The sequence below is a fragment of the Spermophilus citellus genome (genome assembly GCF_964194105.1).
Source record: "Spermophilus citellus genome assembly, chromosome: 4".
In the NCBI taxonomy this organism is placed as follows: domain Eukaryota; kingdom Metazoa; phylum Chordata; class Mammalia; order Rodentia; family Sciuridae; genus Spermophilus; species Spermophilus citellus.
Genome location: NC_138185.1, coordinates 216,089,551 through 216,110,613, shown reverse-complemented (window position 1 = coordinate 216,110,613; position 21,063 = coordinate 216,089,551). Strand labels below are relative to the sequence as shown.

Genomic DNA, 21,063 nt, shown 5'->3' with positions numbered 1-21,063 from the left:
AACCTGAGTCACTATAAAAAATTTCCCTTAGGCTAGGGATATAGCTCAGTTGGTAGAGTGCTTGCTTTGCATGAACAAGGCCTTGGGTTCAATTTCCAACAACACACACACACACACACACACACACACACACACACAAAAATTTCCCTACAGAATGTTATATCAATTGTAGTCTACGTTATAGTCTCTGAACAGGCTATTTTTTCCAACAAAGTAAGAAATGAAATACACATTTGGTTTTAACCCACTCTGGTAAATATTGACTTCAGTTCCTTTAAATGCATTTGTAGTTAAGTTGCTTACTTACAGGAAATAATTTGCATTCCAAATTTTTAAACTTGCTGTTTCCACAATCGCAACGAAAATTTCTGGAAAAAAGGAGGAAAAGCAAATTTTATTTTTCTTTTAAGACTAATGAAGTATTCCTTAAACTCAAATTGTAGCCTTTTGACTCATTTCAACCCTTTAAACTCATTTCTAGGATCTAAAAAATGGCTTGATTGCTGTTCAGGTATCTGATTTGGAACTTCCCCAAGCATATAACAATAAAAGGTTTTATAATTCTAAAATTACTATGTATAAAGACAACTGGGTGTAGTCCCAGTTACTAGGAAGGCTGAGGCAGGACTGAGAGAGCCAAGGAGTTTGGGACCATCCCTGGAAATACAGCAATATCTCATCTCAAAACAAAATGAAAAAGGTAAATATTTATGTGGGGCGTGCACCTGCGCACGCGCATACACACACACACACAAAATAATGTCAGAAGAGGATGAGTAATTTGATTTCGTATCATAATTATATTTTAAAGGTCCTATGGAAAAACCATTCTCTTCCACTTATGTAAAACAATTACATTAAATTTCAACAGTGAAGAATTACTTTGAATGCAAAAGCAAAGTTAAGAAAAACTGTATCTGGTAAATAATCTCTAAATACTCAGAAAACTTTCAGCATTCTGTTTACCTTTTTGTGTACAGCTCAAATAGTTTATGACTACCATGACATTCATAACTGCAAGCTAGACAAATTCCTGCTGGTTCTTCTCCCTCTGGGGTACAGGTACTACAGGCATAGAGTGCCTGTCTCTTTACTGAGCCCTAGAAGACAGCCCAAAACAGAAGAGAATAAGTTAATGAAATAGCACAGTTCATTAATACTAAGATCTCAGAAATAATTAAAATCGGAATGTTTGTGGTCAAGATCTTCCTGTAAAAAACACTGAGACTACTTAAAATTTTTATACAACAGGGTTCCAAAATGCTGCCACATTTCATATATGCTAATTTTGTTTTCATACAATTTTATCTTCAAGAGATAAGAAGCTGAAATTTTCCAATCAGCTGTGAATAAATTGGTCTGCTTAATCAGTTTAACATATGAAGATGCAGGTAAAGGTGTGCAGGTCTATGTATGCAATATCACACTTTAATTTGGGGGAAATGTGTGAAATTCCATCAAAGAGAAAAGAATCCCTTTGATGCATGCTGAAGTATTTAGAAGTGCCGTGTCACGACATGTGCAGCTGATTTTCAAGTGACTCAAAAAAAGCATATTATATATATAAAGGAGTAATGTTTTGAACAACCAACAATAAAAATTAAAATATATATATATATATATATATATAAAGGAGAAAGATAAACATGATAAAATGTTAAAAAGTGAATACATGTAGAAGGCATGCAGGTGTTCACAGTACTATTCTTTTATCTTATCTATAACTTAAAAAATGTTTCAAAACAAAAAACTGAAGGAAAAACGGCAAAACTCTGGAAATCTTGCTAAGGGTTACCCTCCTCTAAGAAGAAGGGAGACATACAAGCAGGCTCTGGCATGCCAGTAATATTCTATTTCTTGCTCTGGGTGGTGGGTGGGTACATGCAAGTGTTGACTTTTTTCAAAACCTAAACATATGATTCATGCAAATATCCATGTTTAACTACAATAAGAAAATTTTATGGATGTCCATTTGATAAAACTGACTACATTTCAAAAATAGCTTATATATAGATTGTGGACCTTTTTTTTAAAAAAAAAAAAAAAAACAAGGAAAAAGTTGTTTTATTAGTGACCAAAGATTTTATATACCAGCCAACATCTGGGACTATCTCTGCCTACCAGGTGTATTCAACAATCTAGACATTTACAGTGTAAACTCAACTTGGCCAATGATGACAACTGTCAAATTATGACTTCAGTCTATATTACAAAATAACTGCAAGTCTCTCCCCTCATTCCCCCATGTTCCCCTAAACCCAGGCCTAAATAATCCTTCCCCTACCAATTTTTAATCCTTGTTCGTTTTCTTCCTACTCATCCTTCTTCGTTTTTTGTACCTAAAAATACAGGATGAGTCACAAAAACACTACATCACACCCCCTCAAACTCTTGTACACAACATCTTCCAAACGTTTCTCTCCTCCCCCCCCCCCCCCTTGTTAGGGCCACCTGCTCTTCTGGTTCCGGTCTATTTCCAGTGGGAGGAAAGTGAGACTGCAGACAGGGAATAGGGTGCTTGCTTTGTTTCTCGAAAAAAGAAAAAAAGGAAAGGAAGAAAGAAAAGAAAGTACTAGCAAGCTCTTAAACTATCGCAGTGCAATCAATGAGCCCATCCCACACAGGGAGATTTTCAAATGCAGGATTCGCTCTCTACTTTGATCCTACCCTTCGATAAGCCAACACTCTACGGATGGGAAAAAGCAGGAGAAAGATGTGTGGATTTGAGAGGTCGTGCGTACGGTTTCGTGAAGAGCAAGCACCAAGGCCAGCAAGGAGGGACTGGAGAGGAAGGACAGAGCAGCCGCTCGAGCGCCGAAGCCGGACGGGGAAGACAGGGAGGAGGAAGGCCCTGCTGAGGAAAGGGGCCCAGGGAAGGCTGAGGATAAAAGGACAGCCTGGGCTGTAAAGCTCAAGAAGAATGGCGGCCCGGACCAGCGCAGAGGGGTCGACCGCGGCAAAGGGGGGGGGGAGAGAAAACGCCGCCGGAGACAGAAGGTTCAGCCGGAGCCGCGGGAGAAGATGAGGCCCGGGCTGAGAGCCCACCTGCGAGTAGGAGCACTTCTCGGAGTCGCTGCCGCCCAGGACGGCGCACGCCTCGTTCTCCAGCTCCTCGTCCTCCTCAAGTACGTCGACCAGCGACACCACAGGCTCCAGCTCCGACTGCCGTCCAGCGTTCCCCTCAGCACCAGCCATCCTCAACTGTCACCCGGGCTCCTAGCTCGGCCCTGGCGGAGGCGGGAAAAGCGGCCGCGAGGGGCGTAGCGGAGGAGGCGGGGCCTGAGTGTCAGGAACCAATCCCAAAGAAGGAAGGCGAAGGAAATGGGAGGAGCAGTTTCCGACAAACGGAAGTCATTCCTCTAGCGGCTCCCGCCCGCGCGGGCCGCGGGCTGGTTTCCGCTTCCGGGTGGCGCTTTTCTGTGGCGCGTTCTTAAAGCTCAGCGGTCGCCATGGAGCTTTCAGGAGAGTACGTTGGCCCGGACGGGGAGCAGCAGCGACTGCGGGTACTCTGTGACAGGACCGGGGACGCCGACTCTCTTCAGAACCTGTTGTCGGGTGTGACCCAGATGAAGGAGCTGGTATCCGACTTCTTTGGTCCCTTGGTACAGCAGGAAGCGCAGGGCCGCGTGGCCCCAGACGAGACGTTGGACGGTGAGCTCTGAGAAGGTGCTGGAGCCACAGGAGGGCGGGGCGGGGACCCGGGAACGTCGGTTGGGGCCGCCCTGTGAGTGGCGGAGTTGTGGAAAGTGAGTCTGGGCGGGCGGGAAGTTGCTTCTGAAAGTGTGGGCACTCGCTGCCCTATGTGTCCAAGCGGTTACTGCCCCAGCGTTTCCCCGACTGTTCATTTAGATCGCAAAAACCGTGCTGAACGCCCACTGCTCTGTGCCCAGCAGGGTGGGTCTGGACTGAGGTCCGGAAAGAATGAGGTGAATACAACTCAGTTCCTGCCCTTGGGAATCAGTGGGATGAGGCAGGCTGACACGGTCGTGAACGAGTGAAAAATTGTGACTCTGGGACCCTCTAACTCCTGCAAGCCGAGAGACCCAAGCAAGGCGTCCCTAGAGTGGCCACGACTTATGAGCTGGGTGTTGGAAACGACAATGGAGTTTGCCAGGTGTGAAATTACAGACGTGTCTGAAAGAGTGCAATTGATTACAGTAGGAGCAGGTTCCGACGAGTGGGGCCGATTTCAGCTTAACCAGTCTTCAACCTCAGAAACTCCTTTCCCATATACCAGTTTCATAGGTGATATTTTGAAAGCAGAACCATGAACTTTTAACTGTGTTCATTTAAAAGAAATCTTAAATGAGAATACAGAAAAAGATCATTCCATTTTTGACTGCCCTGAGTTATAAAAGACAAACAAAATACCTAAGAACTAGATATTTACTCTTCTCATAGAAGAAATTGAACTGTACTTTTCCTTTCCATTTTGTTTCCATTTTGATGATGTGGATGCTGGCTGTTAAAAAGAGCAATAAAAAGTGTCTAGGATGTGAAGAAATTGAACTTGTACATTGTTGGTGGAACTCTAAAATGATGTTTCCACCTACAACAGTTTGGCAGTTCCTCAAAAAACTAAAAAGTTAACATGTGAACCAGTAGTGTCACTGTTAGTCCTCCCAAGAGAACTGGAAACATGTTTAAACAAAAACTCAGAATCTTAGCAGCATTATTTATAGTAGCTAAAAAATGAAAACAACACAGATGTCCCTGAATCCATTAGTGCAGAAGCAAAATGTGGTTATTTGGCATTTAAAAAAAATAGTATTGATACATGCTACAACAGGAATGAATCTTGAAAACAATAAATCAAAATCAGACACAAAAGGCCATATATTGTATGATTCCATTTATAGGAAATGTCCAAAGTAGGAAAATCCATAGAGAAAAGAGCCAGCTGGGTGTGGTAGTTCAGGCCTGTAATACCAGTGGCTCCGGAGGCTGAGGCAGGAGGTCAAAGCCAGCCTCAGCAATTTAGCAAGGCCCTAAACTCAGTGAAACCCTGATTCTAAATTGAAAAATACAAAAAGGGCTGGGGATGTGGCTCAGTGGATAAGTGCCCTGGGTTCAATCTCCAGTACCAAAAAGAAAGTGAATTTTTATGTTAAAGAAATTATATCTCCAAAAAAGAAAGTGATCCAAAAGAGAGGGTTTCTTTGTTTGTTTGTTTGAGAGAGAGAGAGAGAGAATTTAACATTTATTATTTTTTTTTTAGTTTTTGGCAGACCCAACATCTTTGTTTATATGTGGTGCTGAGGATAGAACTCGGGCCACATGCATGCCAAGCGAGCGCACTACCGCTTGAGCCACATCCCCAGCCCCAAAAGAGAGGTTTTAAATATTAAAATCCGCTGAAGTCTTTTTAAAAATCTAAAATAAGTGTGGTTTTAATAATCCCTAAAGTGAAATGGTCTCATTTTGACCATTTAACTTCTATATTTCTTTCAACCCACTGAACATGTCATACAACAAATATTTATTTTAAAAGGTGATGGTGAAGATGATGCAGAAGATGAAAATAACATTGATAAAAGAACTAACTCAGATGGACCATCTGCAAAACGGCCAAAACTGCCTTCTTAGCTATAACTTATGAAATTTTAAAGACTGCTGCTACATCGTAGTTATGATACACTGATATTAAGGAAGACTTATGCTCCATTTTGGGAAAGCATTTAATTTGTTCCCCTGTGACAAGTTTGTCAGAGAGAAAACTTGCTTCTGTTTCTAGCAGAGAAAGATATGATAAATGTTTAGGAATGAAGTTTGTTTTCTTGGGTGAGAAATTCCAAGCCATAGAAAATAAATAGAATACTTAAGAATGTATAAATTCCTCCAACATGGCAACTGAATTTTTCATCATTGTTTTGTTCTTAAAATAGCCATTGAGTTTAAATTGTGTGATGTCTACACCTTTGAAAGAAGGACATTGAGAGTAGTACCAAGGAAATATTGAATTCCCCATCTATATAGCCCTTATATAGACAGCCAGAGATGATCCCACTCAGGGTGAATTAATCATCTGACTTATCTGGAAGCTCGAGATACAAGATGGGGCATGTTTTTATGCTATAATATGGTATATGTACAAGTACAAATATAAGACCTAAGTAAACCAGTTTTGTTGACTGTAACTTAGCTATTTCCTCTCCACTTGTAGCCATACTTTGGCTTTACTTAACAAAGAAATGTTGAAACTTTAAAATATATATATTCCTAAAATACGTGTGTGTGTGTGTTTCTGCTTATCAGTGGAATAAAAGCATTTTTAATTTACTGTCCATTTTTCCTGATTACTTTAGATAGCTAAAATGCAAAGAAATCAAGTAGCACGTACCTAATGAAATACAAATAGTCATAGAATTTTAGAATTGGAAATAACCTTACAAATAATATGACTTATTTTAGAGGTAAACTGAACTCTCAAAATAGTTATTTGCCTCTGTTTACAGAGCTAACCAATGGCAGAGCTGGGTTGCATTTGGTTGGATTTTTGTTTTAAGATGATAAAATATTAAATTATTAATCATATTACATGAATCACTTTTATTATCAGTTAATTTAAATGATATTGTCATTGTACTTTCCCAGCTGCATATTCTGAAAGCTATAGCCTAACAGTACATGCTATTAAAAACACTCAATTTTTATACACTTCATATCATTAAAATATTTTACTTGGAACATTAGCCTTCCACTAAGTACTCTTAATGTAATCAAAACAGTGCCACTAGAAAAGGTTATAAATGGTCAGAAATTATCTTATTTAATTTATGATAATATTTCTAATATTCAACTGATTTATTATAATACTACATCTTAATACTACCATTTATGGTCCCTAAAGAAAAAACATATAGTTGATATTATATGGTTAAGCTGATAGCTGAACTTTTTGTTTCCTCCTTCATTTAGTGTTTTTGAAGAAACTTCAAAACAGCATTTGTGCTGTGGTCCAGTGTTTTAAAGTTCCTGGTTATAGTTTTGATCTTTTAATTAGTTGTAATACTGATTCTAATTCTAATACTTTTTTCTTCATAAGTGAGCCATGTGTTTGACCAAAAGGATGTTTAAAGGACTAGTGTAGAGGAAATGCCCTGTCTAATTTTCTAATCTGTCGCCTTCTAATGGTACAAACATTAACCAGGGGCAAGCAGAACAACTCCAATTTTACTTTTGTACAAGAAAATAGTCCTTCCTAAATATACTTGACACTATACGTAGATAATTTTCTAAATATCGAGTGTTTGCAAAAGGTCTTTTCTAAAAGCAAGGCTTAAGCAATATTTATTTTAAGGAATAGAATTCTGTAGCCAGGAACCTTCATTCTTTTATAATAGGTTGTGGTTGCTTGGCTATAGATAGCATTATAACATTAATTATACCCCCCTTTTTTTTAATTACCTGGGAAGAAAAATTTATTTGGGGGGGAAAGTATGGAAGTAAATTAATGCATCCCCTCCCTCCCGGGCTATGACTTTTGTTTTGCTTTTCTCATCCATCAGGTTTCAGTTTTTAGTTTAATTTCCTCCAGAGGATCGTTTTTTACTTTTCCTTGGGAAGGACTATTTATCTATCCATACTGGGTATTGAATCCAGTGCCTCTTTCAGGGGCCTTTTTATTTTTTATTTTGAGACAGGGTTTTTGCTTAGTTACCCAGGCTGGCCTTGAACTGCTCAGATTACAGCTGTGCACCACCACACCCAGCTAAGGGCCTGTACTTGAAAAGGAAATATAGTTTGTTTTCATTTAGAGGTGTGATTCTGTTTGTTATATAGTACTTTTATCTAGTCCCTATTTAGCCTATTAAAGACATAACTATTTGTCAGTGGAATTGTTCAGTCTATGTAAGTGTAGAATGTCATTTCTTTTTTATCACTATTGTTTTTTTAAATTAGTGCATTATAGTCATACATAATAGTGGTGTTCATTTTGATGTTCATAAATGCATATAACATAGCTCTGTTTTAATCCTCAGTTCTTCCTGTTTACCTTCCCTCTTCTCCCCCAGTCCTCTTCCTCTATTGGTCTTCTATTTATTTTTTTAAATGGGCCCATTAGCTGGGTGTGGTGGCGCACACCACAACCAGCAGCTTGGGAGGCTCAGGCTGGAGGGTCACAAGTTCAAAGCTAGTCTCAACAACTTTGCAAGGCCCTAAGCAACTTAGCACGACCCTGTCTCAAAGTAAAATAAAAGAGCTAGGGATGTGACTCAGTGGTTAAACATCCCTGGGCTCCGTCCCTAGTACCCCCCCCAAAAAAAAAGATACATTGCACATAACATAATTTAGTAAGCTTCATTCTCCTCTTCCCCTTTCATTGCTTGCTCTTATTCTATTGATCTTTATTATTCCTTAAATATAATATATTGCAATAAGGTTTATAAAAGACATCTTGAAAACCTGACCTTTTTTGTATCAGGACTGGTGATACTTACAGATAAAGTGTTTTGGGAAATTAATTGCAGTATGATTGTTATATGGTAATTTTTTCTTGGATATTTAAATATTAGAGTAGAATGTAAAATTCTCTATTGGAGAAATTGGGGGATGTTTATAATAAAACCTTTTTTTTTTTTTGGCAGTGCTGGGGATTGAATCCAAGGGTGCTCTACCATTGAGTCCCAAGGATTTATAGGCATGGCCACTGTACCTGGCAAAAACTGTTTTATTTTAACAAATGAGAAAAGAAACAAATTGGTTAATTTTTGTGGAGAAATTGGGTTTTTCTCCCTCACTCCTTAGAACATAAGAAGTTTCAGGCCAGTAAGTGGGGAGGCTGTGAGACAGGAGGATCACAAGTTCAAGGCCAGCCTGGGCTAGTTAGTGAAGACCCTGTCTCAATTTAAAAAAAAGGGCTGGGAATGTAGCACAGTGGTAGAAAGCCCCCTAGTTCAATCCCTAGTACTACAGAGAAAAAAAAATTCAGATAAATATTAAGATTTTTTGTATAAAAAAGTCCATAAAAATAATAATAGAATAATAGCTTTTATAGTTTTAGAATGAGGAAAAATTTCCTAAGATTTTAAAAATCCAGAAACCATAAAAGTAAATAATAAAATTCCTCCTAAACATTCTTTTAATAAGGTGAGAATATAAAGAGGGGTAAAGTATATCTCTTATGTACCTGTCAGGAAAGCACAGCAGAAATAGGCAAAGGAAATGGACACAGGAAAAGAAATCCACATAGATTTTTAAGTGAAAAAATGTCATTTCAAAAAAATGAAAATTAAAACTATAATATAATACCATTTTTTACTTCTAAGACTGAAAGCTAAATTCTTCTGATGCAATGTTGAGCTAGAGAGGGTGTGGGGACATACCTGTAATCCCAGTGACAAGGAAACTGAGGCAGGCAGATCTCAAATTCAAGACCAACCTCAGCAATTTAGGGAGGCCCTAAGGACTTAGCGAGACCCTGTCTCAAAAACCACACACACAAAAAGAACTAGGAATGAAAAAATGGGGAGAGTGTAGATTGGTATAAGCTCTTTGATGAAAGTCAAGTTGACATTGTTCATCAGCAGAAGACTAGTATAAAAGTAAAGAAATGATAGTACAACCATACTGTGCAGTCATTAAAAAGATCAAGATATGAGTAGAACTATATGCCATTAAGGATCAATCTCTGCTAAATGAAAACTAGTAAGAAACAGAAATCTGTAGAATGCTAAACTACTGGAAAATGTAAGATTGACATGCTTATAATATATATATAATCCAGGCTGATATATAAAAAGATATATAAAAGATATATATCTTTTTAAACAAAAGATATAATCCAACTGCCACTGGGAAGAGAATATAGGAGTTAAGGGAGAGAGGTATCGTTTTCCTTTTATGCCTTTCTGTTCTCTGCTAAAATATATATATATATATTTATTTATTTATATTTTTTTCCCTATACATATGTAGAAAAAAATTGTGAGATTTTTTTTTTTCAATACTGGGGTTTGATCTCCAAAGTCCTTACCCCAAGCTCTTTTGTTTTGGGACAGGGTCTTGCTAAGTTTCCCAGGCTGGCCTCCAACTTGTAACCTGATTCAGTCTTCCAAGTCCCTGGGATTACACAGGAAAACACCTGTGACACCACACCTGGCTAATAACTTTGAACTTAAAAACTCATGCTTTGAACTTAATAAGCACAGATCAGCCACATTAACAGTTTAATACTCTGTCATGTAAATTCAGGGCAAAGAATACAATTTCACATAAAAAGCAACCCCTTCACACCCAAATAAAACACATTTTCCATCCAAATATTTGTCAAAGAGGAAGTATAAGTCAACCTAGAGAAGGTTAGGGAAAGATAGGTTAAATAAAATGACCAAAGGAGTAAGTATAAAAAAGAGAACTGGGATACACCAACGTTTAGAAGGAACCAGCCAAGAAGTCAGAAGCAGGTATAAGGAAGAATTCAAAAGTGGCTAGAACTGAACCATTTAATACTTGCCACGTATGACTATTTAAATAAATATAAAGTTTAAAATTCAGTTCCTCAGTCATATTAGCTTCCTTCATCTAGCTAGCAGCTACTGATTTGAATAGCACAAAGAATATCCATTATCACTAAAGCTATACTGGTTCAGAAACCAACTGAAGAAGGTATCTCAAGGACACAGTATCCAAGAACTGCTGATAGATGATTTGAGAACCAAGACTTGACGGTGGAGTTACTATAAGTGACTGGTGACCTCTTGAGAACAGTTTGGTAATGGGAGGCAGAAGTCTGATAGAAGCATATTTTAGAAAACCGCAGAGAATTTGAAATTAGAAAATACAGACAACTCTAAAGATTTGTAATTAAAATAGATGGGGTGAACTTCCTTCAGAACATTTGCTACATCAGGGCACGGTGGTGCCCACCTGTAATCATAGCAGCTCAGGAGTCTGAGACAGGAGAATCACGAATTTAAAGCCAGCCTCAGTACCAGCTAGATGCTAAACAACTCAGTGAGACCCTGTCTCCAAATAAAATACAAAAGAGGGCAGGGGATGTGGCTCAGTGGCCGAGTGCCCCTGAGTTCAATCCCTAGTACCAAAAAAAAAAAATTTTTTTTTTGCTACAATTATTCCAAAGACAAGCAAATCTGACTGACCATTGCGTCTTTAGTAAATGCTACGTAGAAACACTGAACCAATGGTTCTCAACCCAGATGGAATCATTTGAAAAGTTTTAAGAATAGGATTGGCTGGGGTCCACCCCCAAAATCAGATATAATTGGTTGGTAAGGGACCCTGGCATTGTTATATGAGGAGTTGTGCTTTGATTTGATTTCCCCAGATACTTATAAGGTACAGCTTTATTTTTTTTTTTTTTTTGTCAATGGACCTTTATTTTATTTATTTATTCCTTTATTTATATGTGGTGCTGAGAATTGAACCCAATGCCTCACGTTAGGCATGTGCTCTACCACTGAGCTACAACCCCAGCCCCTATACAGCCTTATTTTAATACCTATTCACTACCTTAAAGTAAAACAAATACTAATGCATGATGATTTCCAATCATGGTCCAAAATTGTATGGGAATTTTATAAGTTGGAGAATTGATTAGGTGATAGCCCATATTTGATGCAAAAAAATGAGTCATGAGATACTGTGGTAATTTTTTTTTTTTTTTTGGTGGTAGTGCTGAGGATTGAACCCAGGTCTTTGTCTTTGTGGGGCAAGCACCCTACCAACTGAGCTGTATCCCCAGCCCCCAGATATTGTAGTAAATTTAGAGATAAGTTGTTAAGTCCATCAAGAAGGAAATCATCTGATCATTTTAAAAAAATTTTTTTTTACTTGTATATGGACAGAATGCCTTTATTTTATCTTTATGTAGTGCTAAAGATAGAGCCCAGTCTCACACATGCTAGGCAGATACTCTGCCACTGAGCTACAGCCCTAGCCCCTCATTTAATCTTAATTAAAAAAAAGATTAACACTATCCATGAACACACAAACTGGTTTGGTTATTTTATGGGTGCAGTCACTCTCATGTGAGCACTTGACCTCATGACTCCACTTCCCTAAAGAAAAGTTTAATTGTGAAGGCTTTGAAATAGAATCAAATTCTAAACTTTAGGGAACCTTTTTTTTTTTTTTTAAAGAAAAATTTCAGTTGTAGATGGACACTATACCTTTATTTTATTTATTTTTATGTGGTGCTGAGGATCGAACCCAGGGCTTCACATGTGCTAGGCAAGTGCTGTACCACTGAGCTACAACCCCATCCCTAAAGTCATTTTAAAGTCAGAAAATTTAAATGTTGACTAAAGCACCATGAATTACATATTTCTGCAATTATCTATTTCTTACACTAGTACTTTAGAAAAATATATATATATTTGACGTTTCAGGATCATTTCATCTCAGATGTAGTTGCAAATGAAATGACATGAAATCCTTGTGGAATATAGCTCTATTTTTCTCATATCTGGAAGCAAATAATTAGAAGTTATGGCTCCTAGGATATCCGCCCTTCCCTAAATCCCTGCAGCAATTAATATTATTTACCATCCAATTCACTATATAATTTTGTATTTAGGATTTCATATTACCTTTCATATTGTGAAGTGAATAGAAATAAAGGATAATCTAGGGGCTGGGGTTGTGGTTCCAAAGTCTCCTATCTATTAATTTAAATCTCTTCCTCAATCCTCCTTTTCATCCTACCAAAGATGTTTTGAACGTAGCTATAAAAAGCCAGGTTTAATTATAAGGAATTCTTAAATAATAAAGCAGACTAACCCTGTAATCTAGAATTTTGTAATTATATTTGGAAAAACTACACCAATCTTACTATTAATTCATATTCCTGTGATCAAGGCAATATGATGTTGATACAGATGGACTGAACATTTATTTACTTACTAAAGCTTAAAATTCCAAAATTAGATAAAATCTACTTCAATAAAAAGGAATTGCCTTTTCACAAGTGGCAGTACATAAAGCATTTATAAGACAAAAAGCAATTGAAATAATTTTCTAAAGTCATCTCCAAATTAACACTGCATCCAGACAAAGCAGGAAATTTCCCAATGATTTTCCTCAAATTTTCCTTTTTTTGAGAAGTAGTTAAGTGGAATGATTAAAAACCTGGAGATCTGAATGTAAACATCCTGGATTCAAATCCTGACTCTTTCCACTTAACTTGCTGTGTGACCATGGACAGATTATTGATTCCTATGTGCATCAAATTTCCTCCTCTGTAAATGGTATTACTACCAATGCAATACCTGCCTCATAAGATTATAAGTGAAGAAACAGAAAACAGTGGCTGCAGCATGCATACATACTGAGTACTCAATATATGCAAATGTTCAAGCCCAGTACTGCAAAAAGAAAAGATGCTAGATTTTTATTATCTAATAGGTATTTCCAACTGCCGATTGTTTGGATTGAGTGTATTATGTCAAGAAACATCAGTAACTGGACCTTTGGAGGTGGTAAGAGAGATTCTGGTGCTTTTGAGTTACCAAGGTACCTGATTTATCTTTTAGATAAAAGTTTGCTGTGGAATGCTCAACCTTCCTTGTGTATCAAATGTGACATAAAGGTCAAATTGCTAAGAAATTTTATTTTCAGTAGCTTATATAAACTGAGAAAACTTTTCTCACTAATATTGCCATTTCCATTCTTTGGCATGACTGGGCAAACAGTAACAGTACTAAAAACATTTATCATCTGTGAAAAGCACTATAGCTTAGCGGTTAAACACAAAGTTATCAGAATGCCAGATTTTGGCAAGTTAGTTAACTCTTGCCTCAGTTTGCCATCAGTAAAACGTGGAAAATAACTGCCATCTCAGAGGAGTTGTAATATAGGAGTTAATTCATGGAAAGCTCTTCAAACAGATCTTCAGAGTAAGCACCCAAAAAAAAGGTTATGATCATTACCGAAATAGTGTAAAATATGTCCTAGTGTTAACATAACTACATATCCTGACCTTACCCAGAAAAAAAAAAAAAACAACTTTTATTTCTTTAGTTGTTTGTATTGGTACCTGACACAAGGTAATATAAATGCAAAGGAGAGGAGGTACAAGAATCACATCCTCATGCAATTGCTGTGGGTGAAAAAATCAGGATGACAGGATGGTAGACTTTAGAAGGGCATCACATCTGAAGGACTAGATTAAATTACCTTCACCTATTCACATCTTCTGTGTAAGTTATTTCTAGACTTTAAAACATTTAGTCTCTTCCCAAGTAGATATTATTATTATTACTATTTTGATACTGGAGATTGAATCCAGAAGTGCTTTACTACTGAGCCACATCCCCAGCCTTTTTTTTTTTTTTTTTTTTAATTTTTTTATTTTGAGATGAGGATCTCACTAAATTGCTTAGGGCCTCCCTATGTTGCCGAGGCTGGCCTGGAACTTGTGATCCTCTTGTCTGACTCTTCCGGTTACTGGGATTATAGATACACACCACTATGCTCAGCCCAAATTTTTTTAAAACCAGGAGCATTAATAATGATTTAGCCAGCGGGGATGGGGTTGTAGCTGCAGTAGAGTGTGCTTACCTCGCAAGTATGAGGCACTGGGCTTGATCCTCAGCACCACATAAAAATAAACAAAATAAAGATATCGTGTCCATCTACAACTAAAACAAAATTTTTAAATGATTTAGCCAGCCATTATCCAGAACAAATTCTGCTTATCAAGACAGGCATCGTAGCTGGGGGATATAGGCCAGTAGCAGCATATGTACTTGCAAGTACCAGACCCTGGGTTCAATCCCTAACACCAAAATTAATAATAAACCATTGTTATTTCAATAGTTTTATACCACTTCCTCAAACTGAAAGCAAGCAAGCATAAGCTTATCTACAGAAGGATGAATTGGTGTGTGTTTTAAGAATCTTAAAGCAAGCCATGTAATTGTATAAAATTTAAATTTTATGATCATATTTGGACCTTTTTACACTTAACACAATGGAAATGTTCATATTCACTTTTTTCCCCAAAGGAAAATTTTCTCAATTGTCACTATGCTGCACAGTATAAGAGAAATGAGTTCAGGTACTTATTCAAGTTTCTAAAGAATACAAATAACAAGACACAATTTTACTTGCAAAACCTGAAGTCATCAACATGATTCTGTAGTACTATATCTCAGGCTTTACCTAAAAAAATCATTATTATTCAGATAAAGATCGTCCCTTAGTCACATTTTTAAAAAGCCTCTGTCGCACCACAGCTTCCTGAGATCTGTGAAGAAATCGCATTCTTGTGATCAGACTCCATAATGTGCTGGCAGTTTCATAATCATAAAGAAAAACCAATGACTGATTTTATGTGTCAATCAGTTGTAGTCTGCTGATCTGATTAGAAGCCTTGACAAATGCTTGGTGGCGATTGCAAATAACTGCCAAGCATATGGGGATGATACAGTAGCCCACAGTTTTGGGATCAGCTCTTGTACAAGAATAAAGGAACAAAAACATCTGTAAGTAAGGTATCAGAAAAATCATTGTCCACAACCAAAAAGGCAGGGAGAGTAAGCGAACTTTCAAGGAGTGTGTCCATGTGGTTCCTTCACCAGGCTCCTCTGGGTGCTGTTGAATGTGCTCCAAAGCCAGCCTGTTGTAAGTCTCATTGATTTCAAAAACATAGTAAAATGCTGCTGCACTTGCTAACAGATACAGCCCCACTCCGATCCACCCCATCCGCTGACGGAAGTTCATCATTCTCCATGCTCTGTGCCTTCGAAGTAAAAAATGAAAAAACAGTTAGGGTCTAGTAATGTTTCTATGGCAACTATTCCAAACGTATTTGTTTTATTTTCAAAAGCTCTAAAATACCCCACTAATATTCAAAATAAATTTTATAAGAAATGTACATAACCTACAGGTGGCTGTTCTATGTAGTAGTTACGAGCAGGTAAAAAACATGCTTTTTATGTGAATTCCACATAATAAATAATTACATCTGCTTAAATAGGTCCTGTACACCTTCACTTCAGAAACTGTAAGTAAGCCAATTTCCTACGGGACATTTCACTTTTACAGCTGAAATGCTTTCTGGCTTAACAGTATTGCTTCAAATCTGAAAATTGGGTTCTACAGATTATGCCAACATTGGAGCCCCCAAGTTATGACAGTAACTCTTAAACACTTACAGTGGTCCCGAAAATCTTCCTGTTCCCACGGCAAGCGTTAAAGAGTCACTCAGTTCTGAATAATCGGGTGGTTTTGGCATTTCAGAACAAGCCACCATGAAAGAAATTCCCTGGGTCACCCGGTTCGGGGAGAAAGGTGAGCGCCGCCAGCCCTGGAGCACAAGCTAACAGTGATTAAGTACAGCGTGACTACGGGTAGTCACGCGGCGGCCCGGCCCCTGCCGCCTCGGGCAGAGCAGGGCTGGTCACCCGGCCGCCCGGGAGGCTCCCGGGCCACTAGGGCCTCCCTGGCGTCGGCCCCGCCCCCTGCAGCTCTCTCCCGCCCGCCGCTCCCGGGCTGCACAGGCAGCGCCAGGCCGTGCCTCGCCAACCTGCAGCGCCGCGAGTCCGGCGCCCAGCAGCGGCCGCCGTCCGAGACAGCCTGCAAAGCTGAGCAGGTCCCGGCTCTCACCTTCCTGTCCCGGGTGGCCCTCCCGCCCGCCGTCCCGGATGCCGCCGCAGTTGGGGCTTCCGGCTTGGGCCGGAAGCGCGCGCGCCCCGCCTCCCCAGGCCCGCCTTCGTGATGTCAGTGCGCCTCCGCGCGCCAGACGACCTGCCAGAGTGCACCCTAGACAGCCGCAGCTGGGCCAGGGCTGACACCGCGGCGCAGGAGGGCGAGGGTCTGGTCTGGCGCCTCGCGTGCTCCGCGCCTCCTCCGCGGTGCCTAGGTCACAACTGAGCGCCTCGTCGCGCCTCGTCACTCCTTGCTGCGGAGAGCAGGGCAGAGGCAGGGCGGTTCGGCATCCACTGCCGGTGGCCGGCGCGCCTCCCGAGCGTCGGTCAGACCCGAGCACGCCCGCACTCCTGCTCCCGGTCGGGAGCGGGCCTAGCGTCTCGGCCCCCCGCAGACGGCGCAGGCATCGCAGTAGATAACGGTGAGGGCAGGTGGGATGGCGAGCCGCTTCACTGACCCAGAGGTGCGGGAGAGGCGGGAGAAGGGAGGGGCTGCTTGCAGCAGAGCGCGGCAGCGGGCTCGCGGGGACCTGCACTTGGGCCCCAGACGCAGACACCCCTAACTGATCTGGCTCCTGTCCCCGCAGGCTGCTGGACCTCGGCACGTTGACCAGACCTGCGTGGGGTACTGCGCAGGATTACTGAGAATTGCGGTGGGCACACGCGCTTCGGAAGAATTAGAACTTAAATCTCTGATTTCGGGCACGATGGCCCTGAGGCTTTTAGAAGACTGGTGCAGGGGGATGGATATTAACCCTCGGAAAGCGCTGTTGATTACCGGCATCCCCCAGACCTGTGGTGTGGCCGAAATCGAGGAGGCTCTACGGGCTGGTCTGGCTCCTTTGGGGGAGTACAGACTGCTTGGGAGGATGTTCAGAAGGGATGAGAACAGGAACGTAGCCTTAATAGGCCTTACTGAGGAGACAAGTCATGATATGGTTCCTAAGGAGATACCGGGGAGAGGGGGTGTGTGGAAAGTGATCTTTAAGCCGCCAGAACCGGATAATGAATTTTTAAGGAAATTAAATGAGTTTTTAGAAGAAGAGGGCATGACAGTGGGTGAGTTGACCAGAGTTCTTGGGTGTGGACATAACCCTTTTGACCAGGGCATGATCCCTGAAATGCAGGCAGCTATGTTGACACAGGCATTAGATGAGGCTCTTCAGCCTGCCCTCCAATACCTAAATTATAAAAAATTGAGACTGTTCTCAGGCAGGGATCCTCCAGAACCAGGGGAAGAAGAATTTGGATCATGGCTGTTTCATACTACTCAGATGATGAAGACATGGCAGGTGTCTGATACAGAAAAGAGAAGGCGATTGATAGAGAGCCTTCGTGGCCCAGCATTTGATATTATTCGTATCCTCAAGATAAATAATCCTTTAATTAAAGCCCATGAATGCCTTCAGGCTCTTGAGACAGTATTTGGGGTTACTGATAATCCTAGGGAGTTGCAGGTCAAATATCTAAACACTTACCAGAAGGATAAAGAAAAGTTGTCTGCTTATGTACTAAGGCTAGAGCCTTTATTACAGAAACTGGTACAGAGAGGAGCAATAGAGAAGGGTGATGTGAATCAGGCCCGCCTAGAGCAAATCATCGCTGGGGCGATTCACAGAACAGTTCACAGACAGCTTGATCTGCCAGAGGATGGTCCAGCTCCAGGCTTACTGCAGTTACTGGCACTGATAAAGGATAAGGAGGCAGCTGAGGAGGAGGCAGCCTTTCTCCAGAGGGGGTTAGAAGGGCATTTCACCTGAATCCCAGGAGAGCAGAGGAATGTCTGGCAATAAGCAGAGCATGGAGGTAGATGAGTCCACGTACTCCAGTGATAGACACTAACCAATCCCCACCTTGGCTGTCAAGTAACTCATTCTGTTCTCAGTGTAAACCGTTTGTCATTTCCATGCCTATTTAATATCCCTTAAATGTGTCACCCCTGTGATTTTTATTGTCATGTAAATTTGTACAAAAGGTCTATCTTGTGTACAGTGCTGAGAGGTGGCATATGCAAACCAGATCTCACTGAGAATTCTGCTTGTTTAGTAGCAGGTGCAAGTGTAGCATGTCACATGTGTGCCCTCAGTGGTTTTTAGGTGTGTATATTGCCCTGCATGATAAAAGAGGAGCATTGGTTGAGCTCCTTTTAACAAAGAGCTATGGTTAAGATATTAAGTTATTTTCTGTGCAAATCACAAATCACTGATTCTGTGCAATCAAAAGGCAGAGCTGAATGCTGAGGTTGATAAGTCTGCAACAGCCATCTTTAATGCCAGATTTCTGATATGTGTCATCAAAGCATCAATTGTTCTGAATATTGTTTTCATGATTGTTATAAAAGTATAGGTGTGAAAATATAAAGGAATGCTAATAAAATGTCTTTAATCTTTTTTCTTTACATTAAGGTTCTAAAAGAGATTTCATGTGAACCAACTGTTCATAAAGTATGAATTTGAAAACCACAGACTTAGTTATGCAAACCTAATTCTTTGAACTCTTTCCTGTTGGTGCCCAGGGGGTAGGACATCTTTTTCTAAGTGAGATTCCCAGAGTAATCTTCAAAGCCATAAAACAATGGAATGAAACAAGACTACACACATAGGACAAGTATAGATCCAGAGACTTCAGTGTATTGAATTTGGAGGGAGAAAGGAAAGAAAGAAACACAGCATACCTTTTCCTGGCAGACTGGACTAAAAGCTTTTCCATGTATTTTCTCATGTAATCCTTTTAAAACTCCTGCAGTATGGACCTGGGGCTAGAGCTAAGTGGTAGAGTGCTGGCCTGGTATGTATGAGGCCCTACCTTTGATCCTAAGGACCACACATCACATGTACAAATCCTGCAACATGGGGAAACTCAGTTTTGGACTGTGGAAATGAACACAGGGAAGAAGAAAAGTTTGCCTGAGTTGAAACAACTAGTCTGTGACTGGGCCAGACTTCTGTTTTACTACAGGACCCAAATTCTTTCCACTGCCAAGAAAGAAGCAATCCTAAGGGTGTCTACCACAGCCACACAAAGGGGCAGGTGTTGTTGGCCAAACTTGACACCTGTACCTCTTATATGCATTGGAGAGGAGTACATTACTCAATCACAATCCAAGTTCCCATAAGTTCCTTTCTGTAGAATGCTGAATTTTAGGTGGTATTTGAACTCTGGATAATTTGAAGGTGTAGTTCTGCTTTTGTTTATATTTGTATAGTGGTTTGAGTGTGCCACGCTCTGTCACACATTTGCCACGTCATTAGTGGTAATGATATTAGCTGTGTTTACACAGGGTTAGTAAATGCTTCACCACCATATGTGTGCCACTGAGCTAAGGACACAAGATTATAATATTAATTTTAGATTATAACCCTTTCCCTGGAGGTTCTTTTGGGGTCAGTTATAATAGCTGATGCTGAGCACCTGTATTGTCCAAACAGCACCACTGAACACATTTGGTCCTACAACAAGCCAAGTCCTCTCTGCCACCTCCATTTTATAGAGGAACCTAAGGCACAGAGAATTGAGTAATTTGCCCAGGGCTTCACAACTAAGCAGTGGCAGGGCCAGACTATTTCCCGGGTCCTTCATCTTTATTCTATGTTGCCCTTTGAAGTCCTCACAGAAGCCCGTCAAAAACATTTTTAGGGCTGGGGCTACAGCTCAGTTGATAGAGTGCTTGCCTCGAATGCACAAGGACCTAGGTTCAATCCCCAGCAACACACACACACACACACACAGTCACATAAAAGAAAAAAAAATACTATTATTTCCCCTAGATTACAGATGAGAAGCTTGAGGTTTACGAAGATTCAGTGTAGGAGCAAGGACACATAGTCTGATTCCAAACAGCTGTTTTTAAGGTATTCTGCCATGTATCTGGTAAATACTACATAACTAAAAAAAAAAAAAAAAAAGTTTTTTTCTTCTTTGCAGTGCTGAGGATCAAATCCAAGGCTTTCAGTATGCTAAGCAAACATTCTACCCCTGGACTATACTCCCCAGCACTTAAAATATGGTAATGGCAGTTTCATTTATAAAAATCACGAAATAATAAAAGAGTGTATATTCTTTTAACTATGTTTCAAAGACACATTAAAACACTGTGTAATTTCCTTTTCTTTCAGTGAAAAATATGCAAAGGAAATGCTCCGAGAAACAAAAGGAAGATGGCAGGTCAAAGGCTACAGGAGCAGCCTGAAAAAGTTACTAGTAATGACAGCTGCAATTTGAGTTACAGAATAAATTACATAGTATTGAGTTGTGACCCCTAACAAATATCCATGCATTTATGCTGATGTAAATAAAGATTGAATAGAAAAGTGTGGGAGAACAGACAAACCTTCCTTCCAGAAGAATTTCAAACAACTTATGTGGTCATTTTCTGCTTTAGAAAGTGGATTTCATTCCTTTTCCCACCTTAAATGTGGGCTCAACTTTGTTACTTGCTTCTATGGAATAAAGA

At 40.0% G+C, this 21,063-nt stretch overlaps 4 protein-coding genes across 9 annotated transcripts in view; 2 read left to right on the top strand and 2 right to left on the bottom strand.

The window, feature by feature from the left end:
* Positions 1-3,333, bottom strand: part of UBR7 (ubiquitin protein ligase E3 component n-recognin 7) — a 20,001-nt gene extending 16,668 nt beyond the window's left edge. The window contains exons 1-3 of the mRNA XM_081289022.1: positions 3,046-3,333; positions 967-1,100; positions 308-368 (exon numbers count right to left, since the gene is read on the bottom strand). Coding sequence (XP_081145148.1) covers positions 308-368; positions 967-1,100; positions 3,046-3,195 — 345 coding nt within the window. The 5' untranslated portion in view covers positions 3,196-3,333. The remainder of the gene's footprint in view (positions 1-307; positions 369-966; positions 1,101-3,045) is intronic.
* GON7 (GON7 subunit of KEOPS complex) lies at positions 3,280-21,063 on the top strand. 4 transcript variants are annotated; one of them, XM_081289023.1, is made up of 3 exons: positions 3,434-3,651; positions 20,535-20,616; positions 20,726-21,063. In XM_081289023.1, exons 1-3 carry the CDS (start codon positions 3,450-3,452, stop codon positions 20,829-20,831), a joined length of 390 nt encoding a protein of 129 aa, XP_081145149.1. In that variant the 5' UTR covers positions 3,434-3,449; the 3' UTR covers positions 20,832-21,063. The 4 variants fall into 4 exon arrangements, with proteins under 4 accessions (XP_081145151.1, XP_081145150.1, XP_081145149.1 ...); XM_081289025.1 differs by lacking the exons at positions 20,535-20,616; positions 20,726-21,063 and adding an exon at positions 5,229-5,478 and having other exon boundaries at positions 3,280-3,651; XM_081289024.1 differs by lacking the exons at positions 20,535-20,616; positions 20,726-21,063 and adding an exon at positions 5,492-6,274 and having other exon boundaries at positions 3,294-3,651.
* Positions 10,162-16,695, bottom strand: LYSET (lysosomal enzyme trafficking factor). Of its 3 annotated transcripts, none has more exons than XM_081289388.1 (2): positions 16,570-16,695; positions 10,162-15,703 (listed from the first exon to the last, which is right to left on the bottom strand). In XM_081289388.1, exon 2 carries the CDS (start codon positions 15,685-15,687, stop codon positions 15,292-15,294), a length of 396 nt encoding a protein of 131 aa, XP_081145514.1. In that variant the 5' UTR covers positions 15,688-15,703; positions 16,570-16,695; the 3' UTR covers positions 10,162-15,291. The 3 variants fall into 3 exon arrangements, with proteins under 3 accessions (XP_081145514.1, XP_081145513.1, XP_081145512.1); XM_081289387.1 differs by having other exon boundaries at positions 16,490-16,624; XM_081289386.1 differs by having other exon boundaries at positions 16,119-16,577.
* Positions 16,701-19,072, top strand: MOAP1 (modulator of apoptosis 1). The gene is made up of 2 exons (XM_081289385.1): positions 16,701-17,032; positions 17,198-19,072. Exon 2 carries the CDS (start codon positions 17,318-17,320, stop codon positions 18,368-18,370), a length of 1,053 nt encoding a protein of 350 aa, XP_081145511.1. The 5' UTR covers positions 16,701-17,032; positions 17,198-17,317; the 3' UTR covers positions 18,371-19,072.